General features: G+C 53.3%; 9 protein-coding genes across 9 annotated transcripts; 6 read left to right on the top strand and 3 right to left on the bottom strand.

Annotated features, from left to right (window-relative positions):
* Positions 1-644: 644 nt before the first annotated feature.
* On the bottom strand, positions 645-1,971 carry N7474_009341 (uncharacterized protein; the record flags this gene model as incomplete). The annotated part of the gene is made up of 2 exons (XM_057200751.1): positions 645-1,662; positions 1,718-1,971. The coding sequence occupies 2 exons, from the start codon at positions 1,969-1,971 to the stop codon at positions 645-647; spliced, it is 1,272 nt and encodes a 423-aa protein (XP_057048738.1).
* A 1,702-nt stretch (positions 1,972-3,673) lies between these two features.
* N7474_009342 (ribonuclease P subunit p20 family protein) lies at positions 3,674-4,396 on the top strand (the record flags this gene model as incomplete). The annotated part of the gene is made up of 2 exons (XM_057200752.1): positions 3,674-3,746; positions 3,813-4,396. The coding sequence occupies 2 exons, from the start codon at positions 3,674-3,676 to the stop codon at positions 4,394-4,396; spliced, it is 657 nt and encodes a 218-aa protein (XP_057048739.1).
* Positions 4,397-5,857: 1,461 nt separating this feature from the next.
* N7474_009343 (uncharacterized protein) lies at positions 5,858-8,191 on the bottom strand (the record flags this gene model as incomplete). Its single annotated transcript, XM_057200753.1, has 2 exons — positions 5,858-7,009; positions 7,064-8,191. The coding sequence occupies 2 exons, from the start codon at positions 8,189-8,191 to the stop codon at positions 5,858-5,860; spliced, it is 2,280 nt and encodes a 759-aa protein (XP_057048740.1).
* A 739-nt stretch (positions 8,192-8,930) lies between these two features.
* Positions 8,931-9,492, top strand: N7474_009344 (MGR2/ROMO1 family protein; the record flags this gene model as incomplete). Its single annotated transcript, XM_057200754.1, has 5 exons — positions 8,931-8,991; positions 9,043-9,069; positions 9,121-9,150; positions 9,204-9,294; positions 9,369-9,492. 5 exons carry the CDS (start codon positions 8,931-8,933, stop codon positions 9,490-9,492), a joined length of 333 nt encoding a protein of 110 aa, XP_057048741.1.
* A 1,897-nt stretch (positions 9,493-11,389) lies between these two features.
* Positions 11,390-11,710, top strand: N7474_009345 (uncharacterized protein; the record flags this gene model as incomplete). Its single annotated transcript, XM_057200755.1, has 1 exon — positions 11,390-11,710. The coding sequence occupies one exon, from the start codon at positions 11,390-11,392 to the stop codon at positions 11,708-11,710; it is 321 nt and encodes a 106-aa protein (XP_057048742.1).
* Positions 11,711-12,643: 933 nt separating this feature from the next.
* On the top strand, positions 12,644-14,278 carry N7474_009346 (leucine-rich repeat domain-containing protein; the record flags this gene model as incomplete). The annotated part of the gene is made up of 2 exons (XM_057200756.1): positions 12,644-13,284; positions 13,342-14,278. The coding sequence occupies 2 exons, from the start codon at positions 12,644-12,646 to the stop codon at positions 14,276-14,278; spliced, it is 1,578 nt and encodes a 525-aa protein (XP_057048743.1).
* A 408-nt stretch (positions 14,279-14,686) lies between these two features.
* Positions 14,687-17,515, bottom strand: N7474_009347 (putative sterol glucosyltransferase; the record flags this gene model as incomplete). Its single annotated transcript, XM_057200757.1, has 6 exons — positions 14,687-14,883; positions 14,941-15,944; positions 16,016-16,379; positions 16,428-16,585; positions 16,643-17,342; positions 17,407-17,515. Coding segments are annotated over 6 exons (2,532 nt in total), but the record flags the coding sequence as incomplete, so codon positions are not given.
* Positions 17,516-17,932: 417 nt separating this feature from the next.
* N7474_009348 (uncharacterized protein) lies at positions 17,933-19,475 on the top strand (the record flags this gene model as incomplete). The annotated part of the gene is made up of 2 exons (XM_057200758.1): positions 17,933-18,207; positions 18,290-19,475. The coding sequence occupies 2 exons, from the start codon at positions 17,933-17,935 to the stop codon at positions 19,473-19,475; spliced, it is 1,461 nt and encodes a 486-aa protein (XP_057048745.1).
* A 677-nt stretch (positions 19,476-20,152) lies between these two features.
* Positions 20,153-21,265, top strand: N7474_009349 (uncharacterized protein; the record flags this gene model as incomplete). Its single annotated transcript, XM_057200759.1, has 1 exon — positions 20,153-21,265. The coding sequence occupies one exon, from the start codon at positions 20,153-20,155 to the stop codon at positions 21,263-21,265; it is 1,113 nt and encodes a 370-aa protein (XP_057048746.1).
* Between the last annotated feature and the right edge of the window lie 121 nt (positions 21,266-21,386).

A 21,386-nucleotide genomic window follows, 5' to 3' on the forward strand; every position in this document is an offset into this window, starting at 1 on the left:
CGGGCAATGGGTGTATAGTGGAATGTGTACAGGAGACAGCGTCCCCGCCACGCAAGTCGCTGTGTTTGCGCGGAGACGGTAAAGGGGCCGCTATGGTTAATCGATAAAAGGAGAATGTAGGACAAGCATCACGGGCCCAGGTCCCGAATCAAGATGGTTACAAGGAGAGTTACTTGGGGCCGAACTGAAGTCACCTGAAGTGGACACTTGGATGATTGGCCTTATCTTATCGCACTTACGGCGGGCAGTGCGGCCACTTGCGCAGCACCTCCGAGATATGTACAAGGCTAGCTACGTATTGTCCGGTTCGTTTCCAATTTTTTGGCATTCGTTAGGCATTAATTCGTTAAGAGAACAAAAAGATCCACCTGGGCCCTGACTCTTGGTTTGCGCCACCGCCGGTGATATGCGTCCCTGTGCGCCAAATGATCCTCCCAGAGGAAAACAAAGATACTCAAAATATGCAACCCGACTTTTTCTTGCTCCAGTTGCACAGACGCCAGGTCAAGGAAGAAAACGAAGAAAGAGAATATGGAGACAATGTGGGGGGGAGGGAGGCGCTGGTCTTCCCTGTCCATTCCATGTGAAGAAGAGCCGGTCAGTCGATCACAGGAAGATATGTATTGCAAGAGGAAGCTCGCTTTTTAAGCATGGGACTTCTTGCGGAAGGTAGCTTCGCTGATCAATCGATGACGCTTCGGGCCGTCGGTCTCGAAGACGGAGCTCTCAGCATAGCTGGGTGCATAGCTGAGCTGGCTGTCAGGCCGCGAGGCCAGCACGCTGGTCGAACTCATCTTCCTCAGGTTCTTGGACCTAGCACCGTCGCCGAACTTGCGGAACTCACGAGCAAGGCGCTCGAGAGTAGACCCGCCAGTCTTGGTCTGGCCACCGTGATGAAGAGTCGGGAACTGTGGGAGAGGCTTCTCTGAGTCCTCGGAGGAGCCGCTGCCGCTGCCGCTGCTGCTCGTCGAGCCAAAGCTGATGCCCGAGTCCACCTTGCGGCCCTTGGTGCTGTGGTTCTGTGCATCGCCTCCTTCCAGGTGAATGGGCTCGGTGACCGACATGCACTCGTCGATCGTTTCATTGGCAAGATACAGGTACTTGTCCAAGGCATCGTGGATCTTGGGCCATGAGTTGAGATGGCCCTCTGGCGCGCCCTGGCAGATGATCGGGTTCAGGACCTGCTTGCCTTGGGTGTCTCGGGCGGTGATATAGCGGAAAAATCCGTCGCGTTGTGACTTGAGGATCTGATGAGTCAACTGAGAGGTCGGGGTAGGCATGGAGTCGGTCATTGGGGGGAAGAGGGTGTTGAGCATGGCGATGCAGTTGGCCTTGTTGTAGTCCGGGAGTAGCATCTCGTTGATGAGCGTCCAGCGACGGATGCCGAGGTAGATCTGGGTGTAGAGGGTCTCGACTGTCTTGCCCTTGACATTGATTGCTTCGATCCACGAGAGCACGCCGGGGTACTTCCGAGCCAGCTCGGAACGGTTGGGGTCCTCGACATCCTCTGGTTTGATGTTGAGACGTTGCAGAGCTGCGGCCACTTCCTTGCGGCGACGGGACTCAAAGTCCTTGAGGTAATCCAGCGCGGTCAGGACCTGAGGGAAATCCACAGACTCCAGTTCCTTGGTGAAGCAGCGGCGCAAGAATGAAGTAATGAAGCTAGGGGGGGAGGGTGCAAGGCTGCGAGGGCAGCTTGGAGATTTGGTGGACCAGCTGCGCGCGCAGATCGGCAGCCGGGTCGACCGAGGCGTCTTGGGAAGAACGCGAAGACTTGGTCGAAGTGGAGTTGCGCGGGGTGAACGCGGATTCGGGAGAACGAGTGCCCGGTTGCTGGGCCGGGTGGCAGTTGAGGTCATACATGGCACGCAGAGGGATTTCGTAAGAGCCCGGGTAGCGCAGGCAGTGGTCAAAGATCCAGGTCAGGGACGAGCCATTGGGGGCATCAAGTGCCTCGCGACGGGGAGCCATGATTGCAGGGTGCAGCAATGGAAAGAAGATGAAAAAGAGAAAGACGGATGATAAGTAATGGAGCAGTCAAGCCTCCCGTGGGCCGGCACGATTTCCAAAGCCACCAAGGGATGGGTGTAGGACAAGATCGGAGATGACGGCGAAAAAGAAAAGAAGCGAAAGGATGCAGTTGAGACAGGTCCAAGAGGGGAAGAGAAGATTCAAAACAACGAGCGTATGGGGTGGAAGGAGAGAGAGAGAACGGATGAGAAAAGAGAAACAGAGAGAAGAGTGTGCCTTCTGTCTAGACCCGATCGACTGCATCCACCCGAGTAACGAGACTGATCCACTGGACTGGTCCACTCAGCTCGTGTGTGTGTGTGTGTTTACCCTATACAACGTAATTATTAGACTCTATCATATTAATTCACTATTCCCTCGGTGCCATGGTTGCCTTCTCCGTGATTATGACCTGGTACATGTACCTAATACATCCAGCGCAACTCCGCCCTCGGGACTCCCCGTCGGTGGCGACAAGAAAAAAAAAGGAAGAAAAAAGAACGGCCCCGAATACCGGGGCACCGGGTCCGCAGGAAGGCAGCCGTTAGTACTAACGAACTCGCAGTGTCATCATCACTGGTCAATCACCTCCTAACTGTTATTCCTGTTATTATTAGGGTGAAATGACAGTCGTAGTATGTCCACATTATTGGTCCGCCCACTCCACGCCCATCCTCGTCATCATAAACAACGCGATCCATGGATCCATCGAGTCAGTCAGGTCCGACGGGTCCACCCGGATTGGCGGGACCTGAATTTGCAGTCGGCGGTTTCACCGGGCACAGAGGATCGATCGGGTTTATGAGAAGCATGACCCGGAGTTTCAAGATTTGAAATGTTCTAAGCATATCCAGCCACGTTGTAGGGAAGTCGTTTGTTCGTTATTAATGAATTCCTGGGATCACGACCGGCAGTTGGGTCTCGTGGGACCGGATGTTGATCGCCAGAGTCTGGGCCATTGCGATCTGCCCTCGTTCCTGACTGGCCCGGGGCAGTGTGGCGCTCCTACCGAGCGGACAATCGACGTCTCACACGGAAGGGACGCGAAGGGGTTCCGGGCGATCATGGCTTCACTCAATGACAGTCAATGACAGGATGCAGGATGGAAATGACTGGTGGCAGTGCTAAGTGTCGAGGAGATCCACAGGAAGGTAGGTGTCGAGACAGTCATTATTGTCCTTGTCTCCAAGGCTTCCTTCTCGGGGTCCCTCACGGGCAGCAATACCTATTCATTTCAATCAGTGCTCGGTGAACACTGGATTTGCGGTAGATTGTCATTGACTGCTAATAGAGTGGTCTTATGCCCATTGGTCCGAATTTACTTAGCTGTTGAAGTCGATGTATAGTGAGTAGACAGGTACGGGTGATATATATCGTGTGCGGCTCAGGAGTCGACATTGTCCTAACTATCCTACAAAACAACACCAAAAACAACAGCCGGAGAGCCACCATCCATGATACTGAGCATATTCAAAATCAACCCACAATATACATCACCGTCATAGCTGAAAGCATACCCAAATAAACAACACACCCACACCTTCCTAATTTGGGGGTTCATGTCGCACCCATTATGTCATCACCAGACCGCCCGGCAAAAAAAGAAACGATAAGAGCAGCAAAGGAAACAACCCAAAGCTGGACACGAACCATACCATCCACCATGGGGAAAGGCCCGCTGGAACGCCAGCACCAGTTTGAGAAGAAGAACCAGAACCTGGTCAAGCTGCCCAAAAGTGCGCAACCCCACCTCCCCCTACATCTATCAGCACCCGACGGAAACTAACCAGGCACGGTACCAGACGCAAAAGTCTCAAAACGACCTATCCCGCACGCCCCAATCGCTTCTCCATACGCCGGTGCAACAGTGCCAAAGATAGTATATGTCTCCAGCAGCACGCCCTTCATGAGCGCCGTGAAGCGTGTCCAGAAATTGCTGCGGCAAGCGGAGAAGCGTGACACGGCTGCGGTCAGCCTGGAGGATACGCGGACGAGCGAGAAGCAGAAACTCGCGGAGCTGGCGAAGATTGCTGGTGCGGAGAAGCGCGAGGAGATTTTTGTTAAGGCTACGGGGCGCGCGATTGAGAGGGCGCTTGGTGTTGGGAAGTGGTTTGAGGAGCGGGGTGGTGAGTTTGTCGTTAGGGTGAAGACGGGGAGTGTGCTTGTTGTTGATGATGTTGTTGAGGGGGAGAAGAAGAGTCGGAATGATTCGGATTTGAAGGTGGATGAAGGTGTTGATTCAGCACCTGCACCGGATTCGAAGGCGTCGGACTCGGACAAGAAGAGGAAGCGGCGTGCTGATGATGACTCCGCTGACATGGAGGAGTTGCCTGAGACGCGCACGCGGTGGATCAAGATGGTCGAGGTTGCTATCTCGCTCAAGTGAATGCGCGCGGAGACATGGCCCGGTTCTTTCTTTTCTACGGTACGCTCGACGGGACACGGTCGACAATAAGTGGAATGCCTAGTGGCTACCGCTACCGAGTCCGGATTGATGCCATCTCCAGCTGCAAATGGCCGAGGGACAGGCCAGGACAGGAGTCAGCCCCGGCCGAGCAGATGGAAGGGAATCCATCTGCCAGCTTCCAACTACCGCTCACGGCGCTTCCTGTCGAGGTACAATCCGATCATCTGGATGCTCGTCAACATGCATGCATGGCCATACCTCCACATCTGGCGCTAGTTCAGGGCAATCCCACCGATGGTGATGCTCCCTCTCCACCCGGAACAGAAGAACATCACTAGAATCATCTCGCGCATGGCAGAATCAACCCCCATCGCGCGACCTCTGTGGGGTCAAGCAAGCGGTTCTGGGGCCAGACTACCCCGGCGGCGACATCATTCTACTTCTACATCACACCGAGACGTAAATGAACAGCAGACATGCCACAGCTCTTGATTCCCTTAATTTGTCACTAGCATCTTCCATCCACACAATCAGACACCGCTTCTTCTCCGCGAGGCAATTAAACAAACACCCCTCAACGACTGTAAACAAACCTCATACACACTCTCTCTAATCCTTGAGAAACATGGAAACCGGTAGCCCACACACAATAAGCTACCGAGTATGTCCCCAAAGAAAAAGAAGATGATGCTTACAGAGGTTACTTAATGGTGGCATGGATCATTGCACCCTCCAGGAGGGATTAGATAGAAAACTCACAAAACTCCGTCCATAGGAACTTTCCATTGAAAAAGGGGGAAAAAAAGAGTAAGAGAAAGAAAAGGCCGGCGCTCACATAACATGACGAATGATGATATCCATGGATGTATTCTTCCGATCGCAAAGAAAGACAAAGACATGTTTAAAAAAAGAGAGACGCTCCGAGTGTGTCGTGAACCATATCCCCGATTCTTTTCGCCATCATGTACAGAGAGACAAAAGTGAAGTGGAAGGAAAAGCACGTGAGGACAGATGATACCAGATTCCCAACCTGGGAAAAAAATGAAGGGCTGACTATGACCAGATCCAGAGTAGTAGTAAAGAACGGACGCTAACGGAACAAAGAGTGGGTTTAGGGGTCTGTAGGACGCCTCCATGAATGTGTGATATAATGAGACAAGTGGGTGAAGAGAAAGAGAGAGAATGGATCATCGTTGCCAGGGAGTCATGACTGGCAGACGAAAGAAAAGCCAGGGTGCAGGAATGGTTGATGGATGCATGGATGGATATCCCACGAAGAAACAAAGACCAGAAGAGAGCATGCTATGAGACATGATGCAAAGGGAAGGAAAACAAAAAACACCTACCTCCCTGGAATACTCCATGACAAGAGCCGTAGGGCCAAGAGCAGGTTACAGAAAATGGGAGGATGCAAGGCTGATGAGGAGGATTTCAGTGGTCTTACTTGTCCATCTTCTGCCACCCGTTGAGATATGCCATCAGTCCAACTCCTAATAGCACCACACCAAGCATGGATGCATAGGGACTGGACTGCTCGAGAAGATTATGTCGAGACCGTTGTGTGGCTAAGGCCGTGGCTGCAGCGTCTAGTTCTTTCGAAGAGGTTGGGTCGAAGGGTTGTGTTGGCGTGCCTCTCAGTTTAGCGTGTGCTGCATCATCCTTGCCCAAAGCCGAGGACCCAGGTGCATGTCCTGTTGGGTCTCGGTCGTGTGCATTCGACTTGCCATCCGGGGCTACTGCAGAAACAGTCGTAGTGCGCTCCTTCCGTAGCGTTTCAATCATCTCAGCCAGTGACTTGCGAGACTTAGCGGACTCATCCTCGGCCTTCTCGGCTCGTTCCTTGAACGACGCAACTTGCTGTCTCATTGCCTCCATTTGCTCCATCATAGTTTCCAGGCGATGTTGGAGAGTTTTGGTGTTGACATCTGCCGAAGAGTCGGTTTGATTGACTTCCGAGCACGTAGCTTCTGAAGGTGATATGGGGCCGTTGGTTTCTGCGGCTATTTCCACATCGTCATGCTTAGGCACCTGCTCTGGTTTTTCCAAAGGTACAACGGGCGCGATCTCGGGTTTGACATCTGCACCATCCAAATCCTGGCTTGTCTCCGATTTCTTGACCTTCTCCTCTGCCCACTCTCGTGCAGCCCGTTCCTGTTTCAACAGATTCTCAAGTTCCTTGATGCGAGTTCCCTGAGTATCAATCTCTCTCTTGGCAGAAGACAATGCCTCAATGAGGGATAGGATCTGACTTGAATCACGAGAGACAGGCGAAGTTACACCCATACCCTTGGGCTTCTCCGTGTCACTGCGCTTCAATGGAGAGAATGCATCGGCTCCACTTCGCGGGGGAGCATCGGGTTTCTGAGGCAGCGGCTGCTGCGGAGGAGGAGCGGGTGGATCAGAGAATCGGGAGAAGGAGTCGACGCGAGGCATCTTGGGACGGCCGTTGAGCTGTCGAGGAACATTATTTTCAGACGGAGATGGCTTGGCGGCCTTTTCTTTCTCTGCATAGCCCGACTTCATGATCGACGTCAAAAAATCGTCGGTCTGGTGCAGATCTTGCGCTTGTTGTTTAGCTTGTTTCAGTTCGCCCTTTAGTGAATTAGCAGAAAACCTTTGGAAAAAAAGAAAGGTAGTTAGCCATACCGTGAGTCTTTTGGCAACCTGCTCGATGGAGATCGGGGAGTTCCAATAGTTCATTTGACGTTGTTGGTGGAGCGCATTAAGTTGGGTGCTGGCTGCGCTTTGAGCACTTCGATTGCTCACGTTGCTCCCTGCTCGGCCTCGGAGATGAGACAAGGGCTGACTGAGAGGCGAAGGAAGAAGACCGCCTCCAGAGGCTGGGTCAAGATCTCCAAAATTGAGATCGAGGATATTCGGAGCGGTTCCATAAACGCCAGCGTGTTCAACCTTTGCTGAGACCTTGTGGTGAACGATGGTATTCTGATCCTCGCCAACAATGTCGATTCCCAACTCCAAAGTATCGTTCTCACGCAGCTCATGTGGTTCTGATTCGCGATTTTCAGGAGACAGTCGGTGACCGTTCACAAACGTGCCGTTGGATGACTTGACATCCCGGATCCAAATCTTTCCAGCCTTGTCGGCCCAAATCTCCGCGTGCTGCCGCGAAAGAACCTTGGAGTCGAAGAAACCATTGACAGGGGTCGGCACCGTCTTGGCATTAGTCTGTCGACCGATGCGCAGGACATCAGGGTAGAATGGCACATTGATTTGTTTCTTCTCGAAAGTGCCGTTGACCGGTGCAAGGGCTAGGATCGCAGGGGGTTCTGCGGCCTGCCCGTTTGGCGGTCGGACGCCATTCTGCTGGGACGACTGAAGCATATGTTGCGATGGGACTATGGATGACGGTTGATGAATAGCGGACATGGTAGAGGATGCAGAGGGCCCCGATGAGAAAGCAGGCACCGCCTGAGATCGAGCGGCGGTAACCCCCGCGACCGGTTCTGACTTGGAACTCGGCCAGGGGTTCCTGGCGTTCTTCTTTTTCGTAGCGGCAATATTACTTTTGGATTCGCCGTTGGCACCTTGCCCAGCAGGTGGATCTTGCGAAGAGGCGGACACAGTCGACGTAGAAGACGACGATGCAATGGAAGAAGAGGAGTTGGACCGCTGAATCTGTTTTCGCGGCATGAACATGCGTGAGACCTCGTCCGCGTTCACTGAGGGCAGCGCTCCTTGTCCTCCGTCACCAGAACTGTACCATCCCAAGCGAGGCCCCGATTGAACGCTAGGCGGAGATGCCACCGCAGTCATGGAGAAGGATGCCGGAGATGACTTGACACAATGGTCTTCCTAGGTGGTTGATTGCTGACGGTCGCGGAGAAGGTTGCGGTGGGGTATTTGCAACGGTGAGAGCGAAGAGAATCCAAGAGATGGTCGAGGTTGGCGCTTCTGACGTTGAGGAAGTTGAATGCGCTTAGGGGGCGGTTGTTATTCCTGGTCGGCCGACTAGGTGACAACGGTCGCGTTAGCGGCTACTCGGTCGCCCGCCAAACCTCAAAAGAATTCAATGGCCCCCGGGCCCGGGCGCAGCCCTCGGGGCGTTCCAGGGACCACCAGAAGTATGAAAAGAGAGACGGTAAACTCACCTTTCACAGAGGATTATGTAGTGGTCGGTCGTATAAGAGGGAGGGCTCCAGGCCAAGGAGGCGTGAGGTCGTGCTCGGGGAAAAGCAGCGAGTCTCAGCCGGTCAAGGACAATAAGGGAAGCACAAGACGGGACGGCCGCCTGTATGGGCTTGGGGCCCCAAGAAGATATCGACACACAAGGAAATCACCGGCTGGGGATGGTCGCCATAGAGGAAAAAGGCCACAGGGGAGGGAGGATGACCATGTATGGGCTCGAGACTTGGAGCCACACATCACGTGCCCACCCAGCACGAGGACACAGGTCATGTGACTCCATTCAGGGAAAACGAAGCTCCGATCTTCGTTGCGCTTCGTCTCTCAACTGTGTTGCTCCTCTGTTCGTCAGCCTTTCGTCTCACTCAACATGCCTGTTGTTGCAGGACCAGCTGCAGGGGGTCCTGCCGGTCCCTCGACCTTTGACAAGAGTATGTCGCCGCCCCTACGATGGTGACCAACCGAACTAACCAGACACCTAGTGAAAATGGGCGCCCTGATGGGATCCAGTATGCGATGACCAGACCGAATGATTCGAGTATCTGCTTACCATTCTCCAGCTGTCGGTGGAATCATGGGTTTTATCATTGGTAAGGGGGACCACGACAACGATGCGTCTCCGCTTGGCTCACACCGCACGCAGGAACCGTGACCGTCTTCCAGTACGGCGCTGGCCCCAACGGCGTCATGCGCACCCTGGGCAAGTACATGCTGGGTTCGGGTGCTACTTTCGGGTATGTTGGAGTTGTATTCTTGATACTGCCCACCTAAGAAACGAAATCACTCACCAATTGCTTCTCCTCTCCAGACTGTTCATGTCCATCGGTAGCGTCATTCGCACCGAGGGACCTTACAACGATGCCTGGCTCCGTGCCCGCGGACCCCCAATGATGCTCCCCCGCGCGAGCCCTCTGCGGCCGGTGCGCCAATAAACCACTCTCCGACATTCAACGGATATGTGACACGACCAAGCCAAAGGGAGGGACTTTGTACGATATACTCTAGCGAAACCGCGCTGGCAGTGAGTTGGTTTTGAAGGGCGAGAATGGACCAGGGGCTTCGGAGTCAGGACAGGAGGCACTGTCGACCCTCTGCACGCAATGTATATAGGCTAGGGGCACTGGCAAGGTGCTAGTTAGGGAGAAGATTGTATCTGCCTGGATGCTTCGTATTGCGCGATATCAGCCGGATATCAATGTGCCATTGCATGAACAATATGCTCTATAGGGTAGACAGTAGGCAGGGTTGACCTGGACTAGCTACAGGGCGTAGTTAGGGCATCGTCAGGTCACCGAGTAGTAATTAATGCCCACATGTCGGCAAAATAAAACTACGTAATAGCCAACTGAATAACAATAAACCGTCCGCGTCTCACTGATGGTTGCCGTCCGCCTGGTCCATTCTCGGGTAACACCAGTGAACTCTGCTGTCCGCCTCAGGCCACCACGAATCTCCTTGCAGGCATCCCCGGACTCGCCCATGCGCAGGCCTCTAGGGCCGCCTAACCCGGCAAGTCTAAGGGTCGATCCTCATAAAGGTGGATCACCGAGGATCCATGGGTCTCGACCAGGAACAGGGAGGGTCAAAAAGGGTCTGGCCCTGAGTTCTCTTCCTTCTTGGTCGGGATTAGTATGATTTTTGAGTCGGGCGCTTGCCGAACGAGAGGCAAATTGGGTGTTCATTGCAATTTCGGCTAACCCTTCATATCCCCCGAACAGGGTACGAACACACCCACTACTGTCCGTTCCTGCATTCCATGACGCCAGGGGTTACACGAAAGATGACAGCTCAGGACACTGCGCTTCTGGAAACACGTCGCGAGATCGGGCGGTTGTATTTGTTGTTGTGCGGTAGATCCTCCGCCGGCCCCGACCTACCAGAAATTGACCGTGTCGCCGGCGCGAAGGAGCACGCCATCTACGCTTGAATAGCGTATTGGAATCACTTCCCCGGGGGCCAAGAAGCCTCGTATTCTCAGCTCGCATTTGTTTACGTCGTCGTATAGGAGACGCTTACAAAGTAGTGGTTGCTGTGTAGATTCTATGCCCAACAACGGCATTCCTGGGCTATTTGGACCATGCGCGGGATCGTCAGCGATTGATCAGATCGGGTGTTGTGCAAGGTGTCGCGTGAATAAATAATACCCTATAGGGAATACCCTACCCTATGGGGTCCAATAATAAACCTTGGCCCACCGGTGGCTATAGTTCGGGTCCCGATGCGAATAGTCCCATCGCGCGCCAGCCCGAGGTGTCCAATGGGAGCAGCGGACCACTCTCAGGAACAAAAGAAAGGAAATGAAATAAGAAAAAATCGGTCAAGGGTTCGCCCATTGGTCCCTTTCCCCAGCTCAGGCATGCGTGCCCTATGGACGACTAGGTATGTATTTAGTCCCTGTCATCCCAGGGGCGGACCCCTTTGGACGCCTCTGCATCTACAATACTCTCCCCGTCGCCCAGGTTGCGCTTCACTCATTCACCCCCAGTCATTCATTACCCCCAAATCAAACCAAGTCACTCTTTTATACTATACTCGCTCTCCAGCAGCGCTCTCTTTTCACACTCGTTTACTATCTCGTCTCAAATTTGACGCCCGCTCTGTGCGCCCAGACCAATCCTGTTTCGTCGGTAGACCCTTTCGAAACATCACTCGTCGCATCGTGTTACTGGCAGTCGTGCGCTTTTAGAATATCTGCACTGTTGTCTGCGACACCGATCTGATCTGATCCGATCATCCAACTGCTCATACACTGTGTTCCTCCGTGACCGAATTGCGCATCACATCACCACATCATCTCCACCTCCACCACCACCACCACCAAATTTCAAAATGAAGTTTAGCGCTGTCGCAACCTCCCTCCTCTGCCTGGCGGCCCAGGTTGCCGCCGGCGAAACTACCACCTCGACCTCAACGACGACTATCACCAAGACCCTGCTGCGCGTCAACGCTGTCACTGCGACTCCCAGCCCAAGCAGCAGCATGACCTCCGTCCCGGCCTCCAGCAGCACCCCGCTGGTTACCTCCAAGCCCTCGTCGACGACCCAGCCCGTGGCTCCCGCCAAGACCGGCGCCGCAGTCCACCTCGGCGCCGGCTTGCCCGCTGTCCTCGTTGCTGGATCCTTTGCGCTGGTTATGGGCCAGGCGCTGTAATTGCGCAACTTGCACAATTTGAAACAGCAGTGTCTGACGCAGCAGCTGCACAAGCCCCTGCTTGTGTTGAGTATATCATGGGCTGGAAGCGTTCCGTCGTTGTCGTCGCGTCGTCAATGCACTCTTACGACCCTTTTCTTTATACGCCGCAGCCATGGTTTGCAATTGCTGCCTGCGGCTGTTGTTTGGTATATTCCTCTTCCCACTGAGACGGGCTTTTGATCATGTCTTTTCAGCCAAGCTTTTCACTTCTTCTTCTTTACTTTTATATTGTTTGGCTGGAGAACACCCGTTTCGGAGAGGAAATGCCCTTGATGTTCTTCGAATACCCACTTCCTTCTTATTTTTATTCTTGACGTGATATGAGTTGACGTTGACTTCTCTTCTTCTTCTACCACTTCTTCTACCACTTCTTTGCTTGTGGAACTTCTTCTGTTCATATCTGTCGGGTGGATGGTTGTGCCGCCGTCTATCCACTGTCGTGTTGCCGTGCGGTGCTCCTCCACTTGACTTGACAATTATTATTCAATCTATGTATTCTAGTCCTATTGTAGTCCACATTCCTCTGTATACCTCTGTATACTGCCGATCCCTCTAGTTAATCCACCGGGCACGTGCGCCGGGACGTTTCAGGAAGGTTGTCATCTTATCTTTATCTTTCTATGGGGAGAACCCAAAATTTTGTTCTTCTTTTATTCCACTCACCACCCTGAGAACCATTGACCCGCCCAGGCCTGGTTTCTCGTCCCCGAACTGTCCGGCGCGCGTGTTTGTTGACACCCGCCGAGCAGTCTCCATCTGGTCTCCACAAACGCGTCGCACCACCGCGGGTCCAAACCCCAGAGCCAGAGAGACACATCAAAACACAGAAATTCTGAATGGCATTGACCAGCTCACTCACGCGGCTGCATTAATCGCACCAACTTCCCAAAAATGGACAACGAGGTCCCTCTCCCCCCGCCACGGCGCATCCGGCACCGCTCGCCAGCAACGCACGGCGCGGGCACAGGCCCAGGGACAAGGACAGGCACATCGTCCTTGCGCAAGTCGCGTCGCTTATCGCGTTTCGACGACCGTTCCAGCCAGCCATCGAGCGACCCGGCTTTGTTTTCCAGCGACGACATCCCAGCCTCTGGGTTGGAGAACTACCATGCGCCTGTGACGGCTGGCGGCACCGGGAGCAGGAAACGGCGGTATCGCGGGACCTGGTGGGGGGAGCAGGTGGTGGACCATAACAAGCGCAAGCGAGCCGAGTTTAAGGAGAAGCGCTATGTTGATAGTGGTGTGTGGATGGGGAGTGATGAGTCTTCGGTTGCGGAGTCGCTTTTGCTTTCTTCGGAGGGGGATGCGTCGGGTTGTTGGGGCGAGGATTTGTTGAAGACGGCACTGGAGTCCAGGTTCAATGGCAGGAACCAGACTCAGACTCAGCTGAGAGGCGATGGCCCGGTGCAGATGCGTGCTGCGAATGCTGCGGCGGGTGCTTTTAAAGGACCCGAGGAGTCGGCGGAGCATCGCTATGCGAGGGAAGTGGTTAATGATTGTTTGGAGAAGGGCCATGATAGCGTCGACCTAGGGTATGTCCATGTGGACTTCTTGGACAAGATCCCAAGTATGCTAACCTCTTGGACTAGGAACCTCCATATGAGGAGTATACCATCCGGTCTGCTACGCCCGCTGCAGCATCTGACCAAGCTACCCTCTGTGAACGAGGCCCCGGTATCCGAGAACGTGTTCACGTCCCTGCAGCCTTTTCTACGCATTTTCCTATCCAACAATTCCCTTCTGGAGCTGCACACCGAGCTCTTCGAGCTAAACGACCTCAAGGTCCTCAGCGTGCGCAACAACAAGCTCTCCGAAATCCCACCGACAATTTCCAGACTCACAGCGCTGCAAGACCTCAATGTCTCCGTTAACCGGCTAGGCCATCTCCCCTGGGAACTCCTGTGGCTGCTTCGTCAAGGAGAACTGAAGCATCTGATCGTGCGCCCCAATTCCTTTGTTTCCATTGCGGATGCGCAGATTGCAGAATGGCATTCTCGTTCCGAGGGCAACAAACATGCCGATGAAGAGACCCACGACCCACTTCAGTTCCGCGAGTACAGCGAGGGAGATATACCCGCCGAGGCATGGGCGCCCATCCATGTCGCCACGGGGCCGACAATCCAATTAAACATGGAAGGCAAGCCTATGCCAGACCGTTCGATCACCACACGAGCAACAACAAACTTCTCAAACTCCCCCTCCCTCCGCGAAGTCGCCCTCCGCGCCATAGCTAAGCTCCCAGCTCTCGACCAAGTCTCGCCCGCCGAGCTAGCCGAGTATCCCGCCCTAGTGATCCCCTTGCTGCAGCGCGCGAGAGAAGTCCGCGCAACTGGCGGCCGGGTGTGCTCCGTGTGCAAAGGGGACTTTGTCATTCCTCGCTCGGAGTGGGTGGAGTGGTGGGATTGCACGCCCCATGAGAACGGGCTGAAGAGGCCTCGCGCTCCGGCGGAAATGATGCGTCCGCTGCCGTTTCGCCGGGTTGGTTGTTCTTGGGCCTGTGTGCCAGGTGGTGCGAAGCGTGGGTAGATTATTGTGGGATACTTGTTGATGGAAATGAAGGGGTTGTTTATAACTTACCCAACCTTGCTTGTCGATATTGATTCTGTACAGATGAACAGAGGGAAGGTCTTGGTTGTGGATGTGTTATATTATTCGATTATATAAATATCCGTCATTGAATGAATGCCCCCAACAAAGGTCATCATGAAGGCATTCAAAAGATACATTAGGAAAAGCCATGGGCTCAGAACCGCTCAAAACACTAGCCGACCAAGGCTGAAGGAAAAGAGAGGGCGTGGATGAAGAGCTCACTCAGGGACAACCCACGACATCTCAAGCGTAGACTGCCCACCTGATACGTAGCATTCACATTCATCCGAAGCCACAGCACCATTGAAGGACCGTATTCATACGGAAGCCGCTCAAGACCTACCTACTCATTGAGGACAAAAGTACATCGAAGACTTGAAGGATTTCCTCCTCTTCCTCTCGAGACAGCTGTATTCTGCTCGCGTGAGCATGTCCATCTCTGAGCCGTGCACTCACAATAGCCTTCGGAGTTTTTGTTCGGAAAGCAGCTTCTACGCTTTTCGAAATCCCATAAAACGGATAAGCTGTCAGTCCGATTCCAGCTTCAAAACCAGAGAGTGTTAGTAGTTGCTCTGAACAGCGGAAGAGAATTCACTCACCGGAAGGCATCTTCGTAGCCATCCCCATAGCCCCCCTAGCGAGACCCCTAAGCGCACCAGGTCCTCCCTCCGCCAGCGCCCCTTGAATCGGATATGTGATGATATCCTTAACACCACCAGCCATGCCACCTACGAAGTTCTTGCCGCCGACTTTAATCCCTGACTTCCAATCTTGAACAGTACCGTAATCCTTCGGCTTCTCCCCATATAGCTGCGGTGCCCTTCGGAAGCCTTCTGCCGCCGCGTGTGGAATATCCACCACCATACCCCTGAAGTAAGTGGCGGAGAATTTACCGAAGCCTTTCATTCCAGCCCCGACCATATTCCCCGCAGTGTCGAATGAGTCCTGGCTTTGTTCGCTCGTAGATCGGTGGAGTGATGGCTGGGAACTTTGTGATTGTGCGGGATCAGTTAGAGATGTGGTAGAGTGAGAGGCTGGTTCTGTGGAGCTGGTAGGTCGAGATAGATCTTGCGAGCTTCCGCTTACGCCAGCAAGTCTGGCAGCGCGTCCGCGTTTGTATTCCTTGTATGGATTGTAAAACATCTCGCCCGTCGATCGTAACATGTTTTCTCCGGTGCCTGTGGCAGCGGACAGGACACCGGTCAAAGGATCCCAGCGACGGTTCTCAATGAGGATTGGGTTGATAGCGTGGCATTTAAGCTGTTTGGCGTCTATTCTGTTGTGTTGAATCAGAATGCTCACAGCTGTCTTGGACAAGTTCAGAGACGCCTTTTCTTTGCCGTAACTCCATACTGCAACTTGATTGGGGATAATACTGCATCGCATCCGATCTAAAGGCAAATTGCGATGGAATGAGTCCACAGCTGCCGCCACGCCGGACTCGGACTGCATCTTGATCGAGATTTCCAACGCGGCAGAGGTAGCTTCTGGTGTGATGCAGAATTTAATTGCAGCGGCGAGATTGTCAGGATCAAGTGAGGCATGGGGAATTGGGTCCGGGCCTGCACCGGCTTTGGCGACCATGTCGCCCCAGAATGGTTGACTGGGAGGAAGGATTGGATCAGCATTCTAGGCAAATATAGAAGGGAACTCCAATGCGAGGGGTAGGCATACTCGCCGAAAAACGGTACTATGGTGGTTGGCCGCCCGTTTAAGAGTCCACAGGCTGTGGTTCCAGCACCTCCGTGGTGAACCACTGCAGCAACATTTTGGAAGAGCCAGGTATGTGGGCAGTCGCCGATGTAGAAGATGTTTGCATCCGACACCCCGGCCAGCTCGCTCCAGCCCTTCGAGATGACTGCACGTACACCAGCCCTTTCAACTGCCTTGATCACGGTGTCCGCTAACTTCTGAGGATCTTCGACAACAATGCTGCCAAAGCCAATGTATACAGGAGGCGGTCCTGATTGCAAAAACTCCGCCAATTCGGCAGACGGGGTGTATGAAGATGGCTCCGAGAAGAAAAATCCACACACATCTAAGGCCATCAGTCATCTCAGCTGTGTTGAGTGGTGCTCATACATACCGATATAAGCTGGCCAGTCCCGTGGCTTTGGAACTAGGGCTGGGGACCAACAGTAGGTAAATGGTACCTCCAAGGCTTCAGCTAGGCAGGGTCCCTCGGTTCGTGGAACTGGTGCTAGGTCTATTGAGGACCGCCATCGATTTATAACATCTCCCAACCTGTAAACCGACGTGAGCGTTCTTTTTCAACTGGCGCTTAACCGGGTGTCAACATACCCTTGCCACGTTAGCCATTCTACCACTCCGTATGAAACCCAGTTTGCCGTCTTTGCGTCCGTCGGACTCATGGACGTGGAATGCAGATTGGCCAAAGGATGGGGAAATGCCCTGGTAGTAGTCCACGGCATGGTAAACATCAGATGGACGGGAATCCCTAATGCCTGTGCACAGTGGATATGTGCAAAACTCGGCGGATTGGCAATAATTGCATCTGCAACAAATGGCTCCTGGGTGTCTGGATCATCTTCGATGCATGATCTCCAGCAGCCATCCAGCATCTCCGCCACCATGACCTGCTTCTTTTTGATTTCTCCATCGCGCAGTGTCTTCATCTGCGGGATCAGGCCTGGGTTTTTGACCATGTATGCCATGAGCTGCGCTGGATCTCCACCAATGGGAAAGAACTCCAGGTACGACTCCTTGACGAAGTTTTCGAAGACGTTGTGAGTGGCAATGCGGACGCGATGACCATGCTTTTGCAAAGCGTTCCCCAGTGCGATGAAGGGCTGCACATCTCCGCGGCTTCCCACGATCTGGATGACTATGTTCAGTTTGACATCGCAGAGGATTCCCTGTGCGGTTAGAGCCTCGTTATACTCAGGTGGTGGATAGTAACGGTCCTCCTGCTGCTGCTTGGCGATCTTCGTGAGCGATCTGGCGAGCTCCGAATCTAGGTTGACATCAATGCGGCCGTCGACTGTAAGAAGGTTAGTTTTTAGCTCTGTTGCTAGGTACTGAATTGTCTGAACTATTCAACATACCATGGACATCACCCAACTCTGCGGTCAAGTGGGGGTCAACATAGGGGGAATAAGCTGGGGGAGCCTGTTCCGGTGTCGGTTCCCGGTCGGGGGTTGGAGGTTTTCCCATATTGTCGGGATCCTCACTCGATGGAAGAATCGAGTGAGAAAGAAAGTGAAGCAAGATCTAGGAAGGGAGTGTTGTTTTGGAACAGCACATCAGTGGCGAGTGTCGTGCCCGCGCTGGGTACTCTAACTAAATAGGCAACAGAGTTTGAGGTTGATGAACCGATGAAGGGAAATAGATAGCAAGCGAGAGGTAACGATAATCCCGGACCTCGTTGGATCTTTGTTGATCTTCTCTCTTCGTTCACTCCCAACCAGACGGTTTGCCGGTTAATAAGCGTCTTTGGCAGTGGTGGCAAACGGGCCGTGCTGAGTCGATCCCCGCGTTGTGGCTGTGTCCCAGAATGGAAACCTGCTTGACCAGGTCAACACTTTCTCTTCTAGCTTGTTGACTGCCACGTTCCTTTTATTCCTTGCGGCGATGGAGGGCGACATCCACAATGACGCCTATCCCTCTTCATCCAGCCTGTCGCTGCCCGCGCCCGGAGGATCTCACAGTCTGGATAAGCGCAGGCTACTGCTGATTTATATCCATGGCTTCATGGGCACCGAGGCTAGCTTTCAGGAACTTCCCGCGCACATTCATGATCTGTTGACGGGTTTACTGAGCGAGTCGCACGTGGTATACACCCGCATTTACCCACGGTACAAGTCCCACGGCGAGTTACAAACCGCCGTGGACCAGTTCAGCGCCTGGTATGTGACCACACAGACAAGCCGGGACCATCCTGTCCAGATGAACCTGACCAAGGGCATGGACTGATGTAAATACTTGCAGGCTATCGCCGCATGAGGCGGATGACCTGGATGTCATCCTGCTGGGCCACAGTCTCGGCGGGATCCTGGCCGCAGACGTGGCGCTTCTGCAATCGCAACCAAATGGGCACCCGAAGCATCGGATCCTGGGCCTTGTGAACTTTGACGTCCCCTTCCTGGGCCTACATCCCCGCGTCATTCCAACCGGGCTCATGGGCTCTGTCCCGAGGAAGGATGTACCAGCTGAAGACGAACTAGCGGAAGAACAAGAATCGCTAGGCTTGGACCCGGCCTACAAGCCCGTCGCTCCTAATCCCAACTTTGATCCTCCATTCAAGAATGATGTGCGCCTAGTTGATCGTGGCTTCTTCAAGGGTATGATGCATTTTGTCAACAAGAACACAGACAATCTCTCAAAATCGATCTTTAACCGTCTCGTATCGCCCGTTAAATTTGCAAGCTGCGTCAATAATTACTCTGAACTTCGCCGGCGGTATCGACGCCTTATGGAGTTAGAGGCTGCGGAATACAGCCCTGGGAGAGTACGATTTGTCAACTACTACACCTCAAGCACTGGTCGCCGGAAACCCAACACAAAGCCCGCCAAGGAAACCGAAGACCTTGATCAGACTAAGAATACAGCAATACCCTCTTCACAAGAATTTTCGGAGACGCCAAGCGTATCTAGCGAAACCGAGCCAGTCGCTTCCTCGACAGGCAACCTTACACTCGAAGGACAAAGCCCAAAGTCCGCTGCTTCCGATTCCACTCTGGCAGCCGAACCTACCCTGGTAGCTGAAGATGCCAGTTCTGAAAAGGGCCTTCCGCCAGCGGATAACCCAAGTCTCGCATCACCTACCTCCATCGACCAGAAGGAGGGGCAACCCTTGTCGGAGAGCGCCTCCCTATCAACGCTTTCTCTCTCAACACTTTCCCTCTCACCATCAGAGTATGCTACCAATGCAGACGTCTCCAAGCAGAAACTTCGCAAGTTTATTCTCTTGCCCTCACATCATTGGAGGCGAGCGGACAATGCCCACTGGACACCGGTGTTGATGGAGGACATGGACGAAGTGTTAGCACATCAGTCTATGTTTATACCAAATGCTAAAAACTACGACTACCTCGTTGGAGATACTGTGGCCTTGATTGAGCAATGGGTCCAGACAGATCTTACCCGGCGGCTGCTCCAGGAAGACCTTGACTAAGGAGCTTTTGATAAACCATACTAATTAATCCGGCCAACATAAATTTGAAAGAACGCGTTAGAATCAGTTTCTAATTCCCCTATACTACTTCTATAACCAAATTCGCTCCAAATCCACGCCGCACTCGTATAGCCCGCTACCACAAAACGTGGCGCGGAAGGCCTCCACCCCACCACTGCGGGGCATCCGCGTTTTCGCCTCTTACACTCAGCGGCAAGCATGAAGAATGTCCGCATCGACGCTCTTCCCTCCGATCGTCAAGTAGCGTCCAGGGGTGAGTCTGCCAGAGATTGTCAGTCAGGAAGGAAACTAACGTCTCAGATTGCCGCCTTTGCACGAAGCGGCGCATCAAATGCGATCGGAGCATTCCGCATTGCCAGAAATGCGCCATCCGCGGCCTTCGCTGCCCGGGTTTTGATCGACTGCCTCTCAGATGGGATCAAGGCGTGGCTAGTAGAGGCAAGCTCGCTGGAAGGAATCTCCCAGTACCTCTGAAGGGTGGGTCGAGGGACTCGAAGGGCCCAGCGACCACCCTTTCTCAACCATGCACCCCTTCCACGGTTATTCCAAGCAGCCCGATACGGGACCTTAGTCTTGTTAGTCGTCAATCATCGAGTGTCCTATCGGACAAATTGCTTGTTCACTTCCATCTTGAAGTCGCTTCTCTACTAAGATGGATGGACAGCCCCGTCAACCCATGGAGAAGTATCATCTTGCCGATCGCCCAACAATCGGCCTGTCTGAGACTGTCAATACTCAGCCTTGCAGCGACGCATTTGTCTGTCACCTCTGGTGGGGATCCTGAGCAAGCATCGGCGCTTGTGCAGGTCAACCACAGTCTTCGAGATGCCAGTCTTCGGGCATTGAACCGCACAATACGCTCAGAACTCCACCGTAGCCCAACAGCAGCAGGAGATAATGGTGGAACCTCATCCTTGACAGAAATGCTTGCCACTATGTTGGTTCTCTGCTACGGGGAGATGTTTGTTCCAAACTCGACAGACTGGAAGCTCCACCTGCGCGCTTGTCGCACCATCATCGACAGACATAAACTACAAAACCGACAAAGAGAACTCCAAGACCCTGTCGCACAATTTCTGCTGAAAGAAGTGGGTGATGTGGAGGCCTTCGGCAGCTTCTCGGCATTTTCAAGAGAGCCAAATCCCATGGCTGTCGTGCGGCCGCCCACAATGATCGATGGCCAGTTCTGGACCTTTACAGACTTGATATTTGAAATAACAGCGGCAGAAAGACATCGTTACGATATTCTACAAAAGGGCCAAGGACTTCCCGAGGTAGATATGAGTACCTGGCGCACCAAACTCGAGCAGGCTTCCGAGCGGGCGTTGACGGGACTCAGTCTTCTCTCTGCAAGAGAAGCATCCTCACGAGAGCACTTTGAAGCCGTTATCCGGGCTCACTACTATTGTCTTCTCATCTACAGCTACCAGGCCCTAGCATCTCCGATGGAAGCAGCACGGAATATAAGTCCGCTCATGGGTCTTCTGTTTCTTGAAATCCAGAACCTCACTGAAGGTCCAGCACATCATTTTTCTCACGATGTGTTCTTCCCTCTTTTCATAGCGGGCACCGAGTCCCAGGAAGATGAGGAGCATCAGAGTCTACTTCAGTCACTGTTTATTCGATCTATTTCCACGACTGGGGTGTGGTGCAATCACGCTGCGCTGCAGTTTCTGCGTGCCTTCTGGGCAAGGCCGGAAAGTACTGGGAACTGGATACAATTTGCCCGAGAAAATGAGCAGGAGTTGAGCCCTTTTCTTATCTTCTGAAAGACGGCCCTATGGTCATTCCTGCAGCCCATTACCCAGCCTTACATATTCTCATCTTGTATAACGAACCATGTATTACGAATGCAATTTATACCCATCAACTACTGCAATCCAGGCCTAC

This window comes from Penicillium riverlandense (assembly GCF_028828495.1).
Source record: "Penicillium riverlandense strain IBT 135883 chromosome Unknown utg000008l_segment0_segment0, whole genome shotgun sequence".
NCBI classification, from domain to species: Eukaryota; Fungi; Ascomycota; class Eurotiomycetes; order Eurotiales; family Aspergillaceae; genus Penicillium; species Penicillium riverlandense.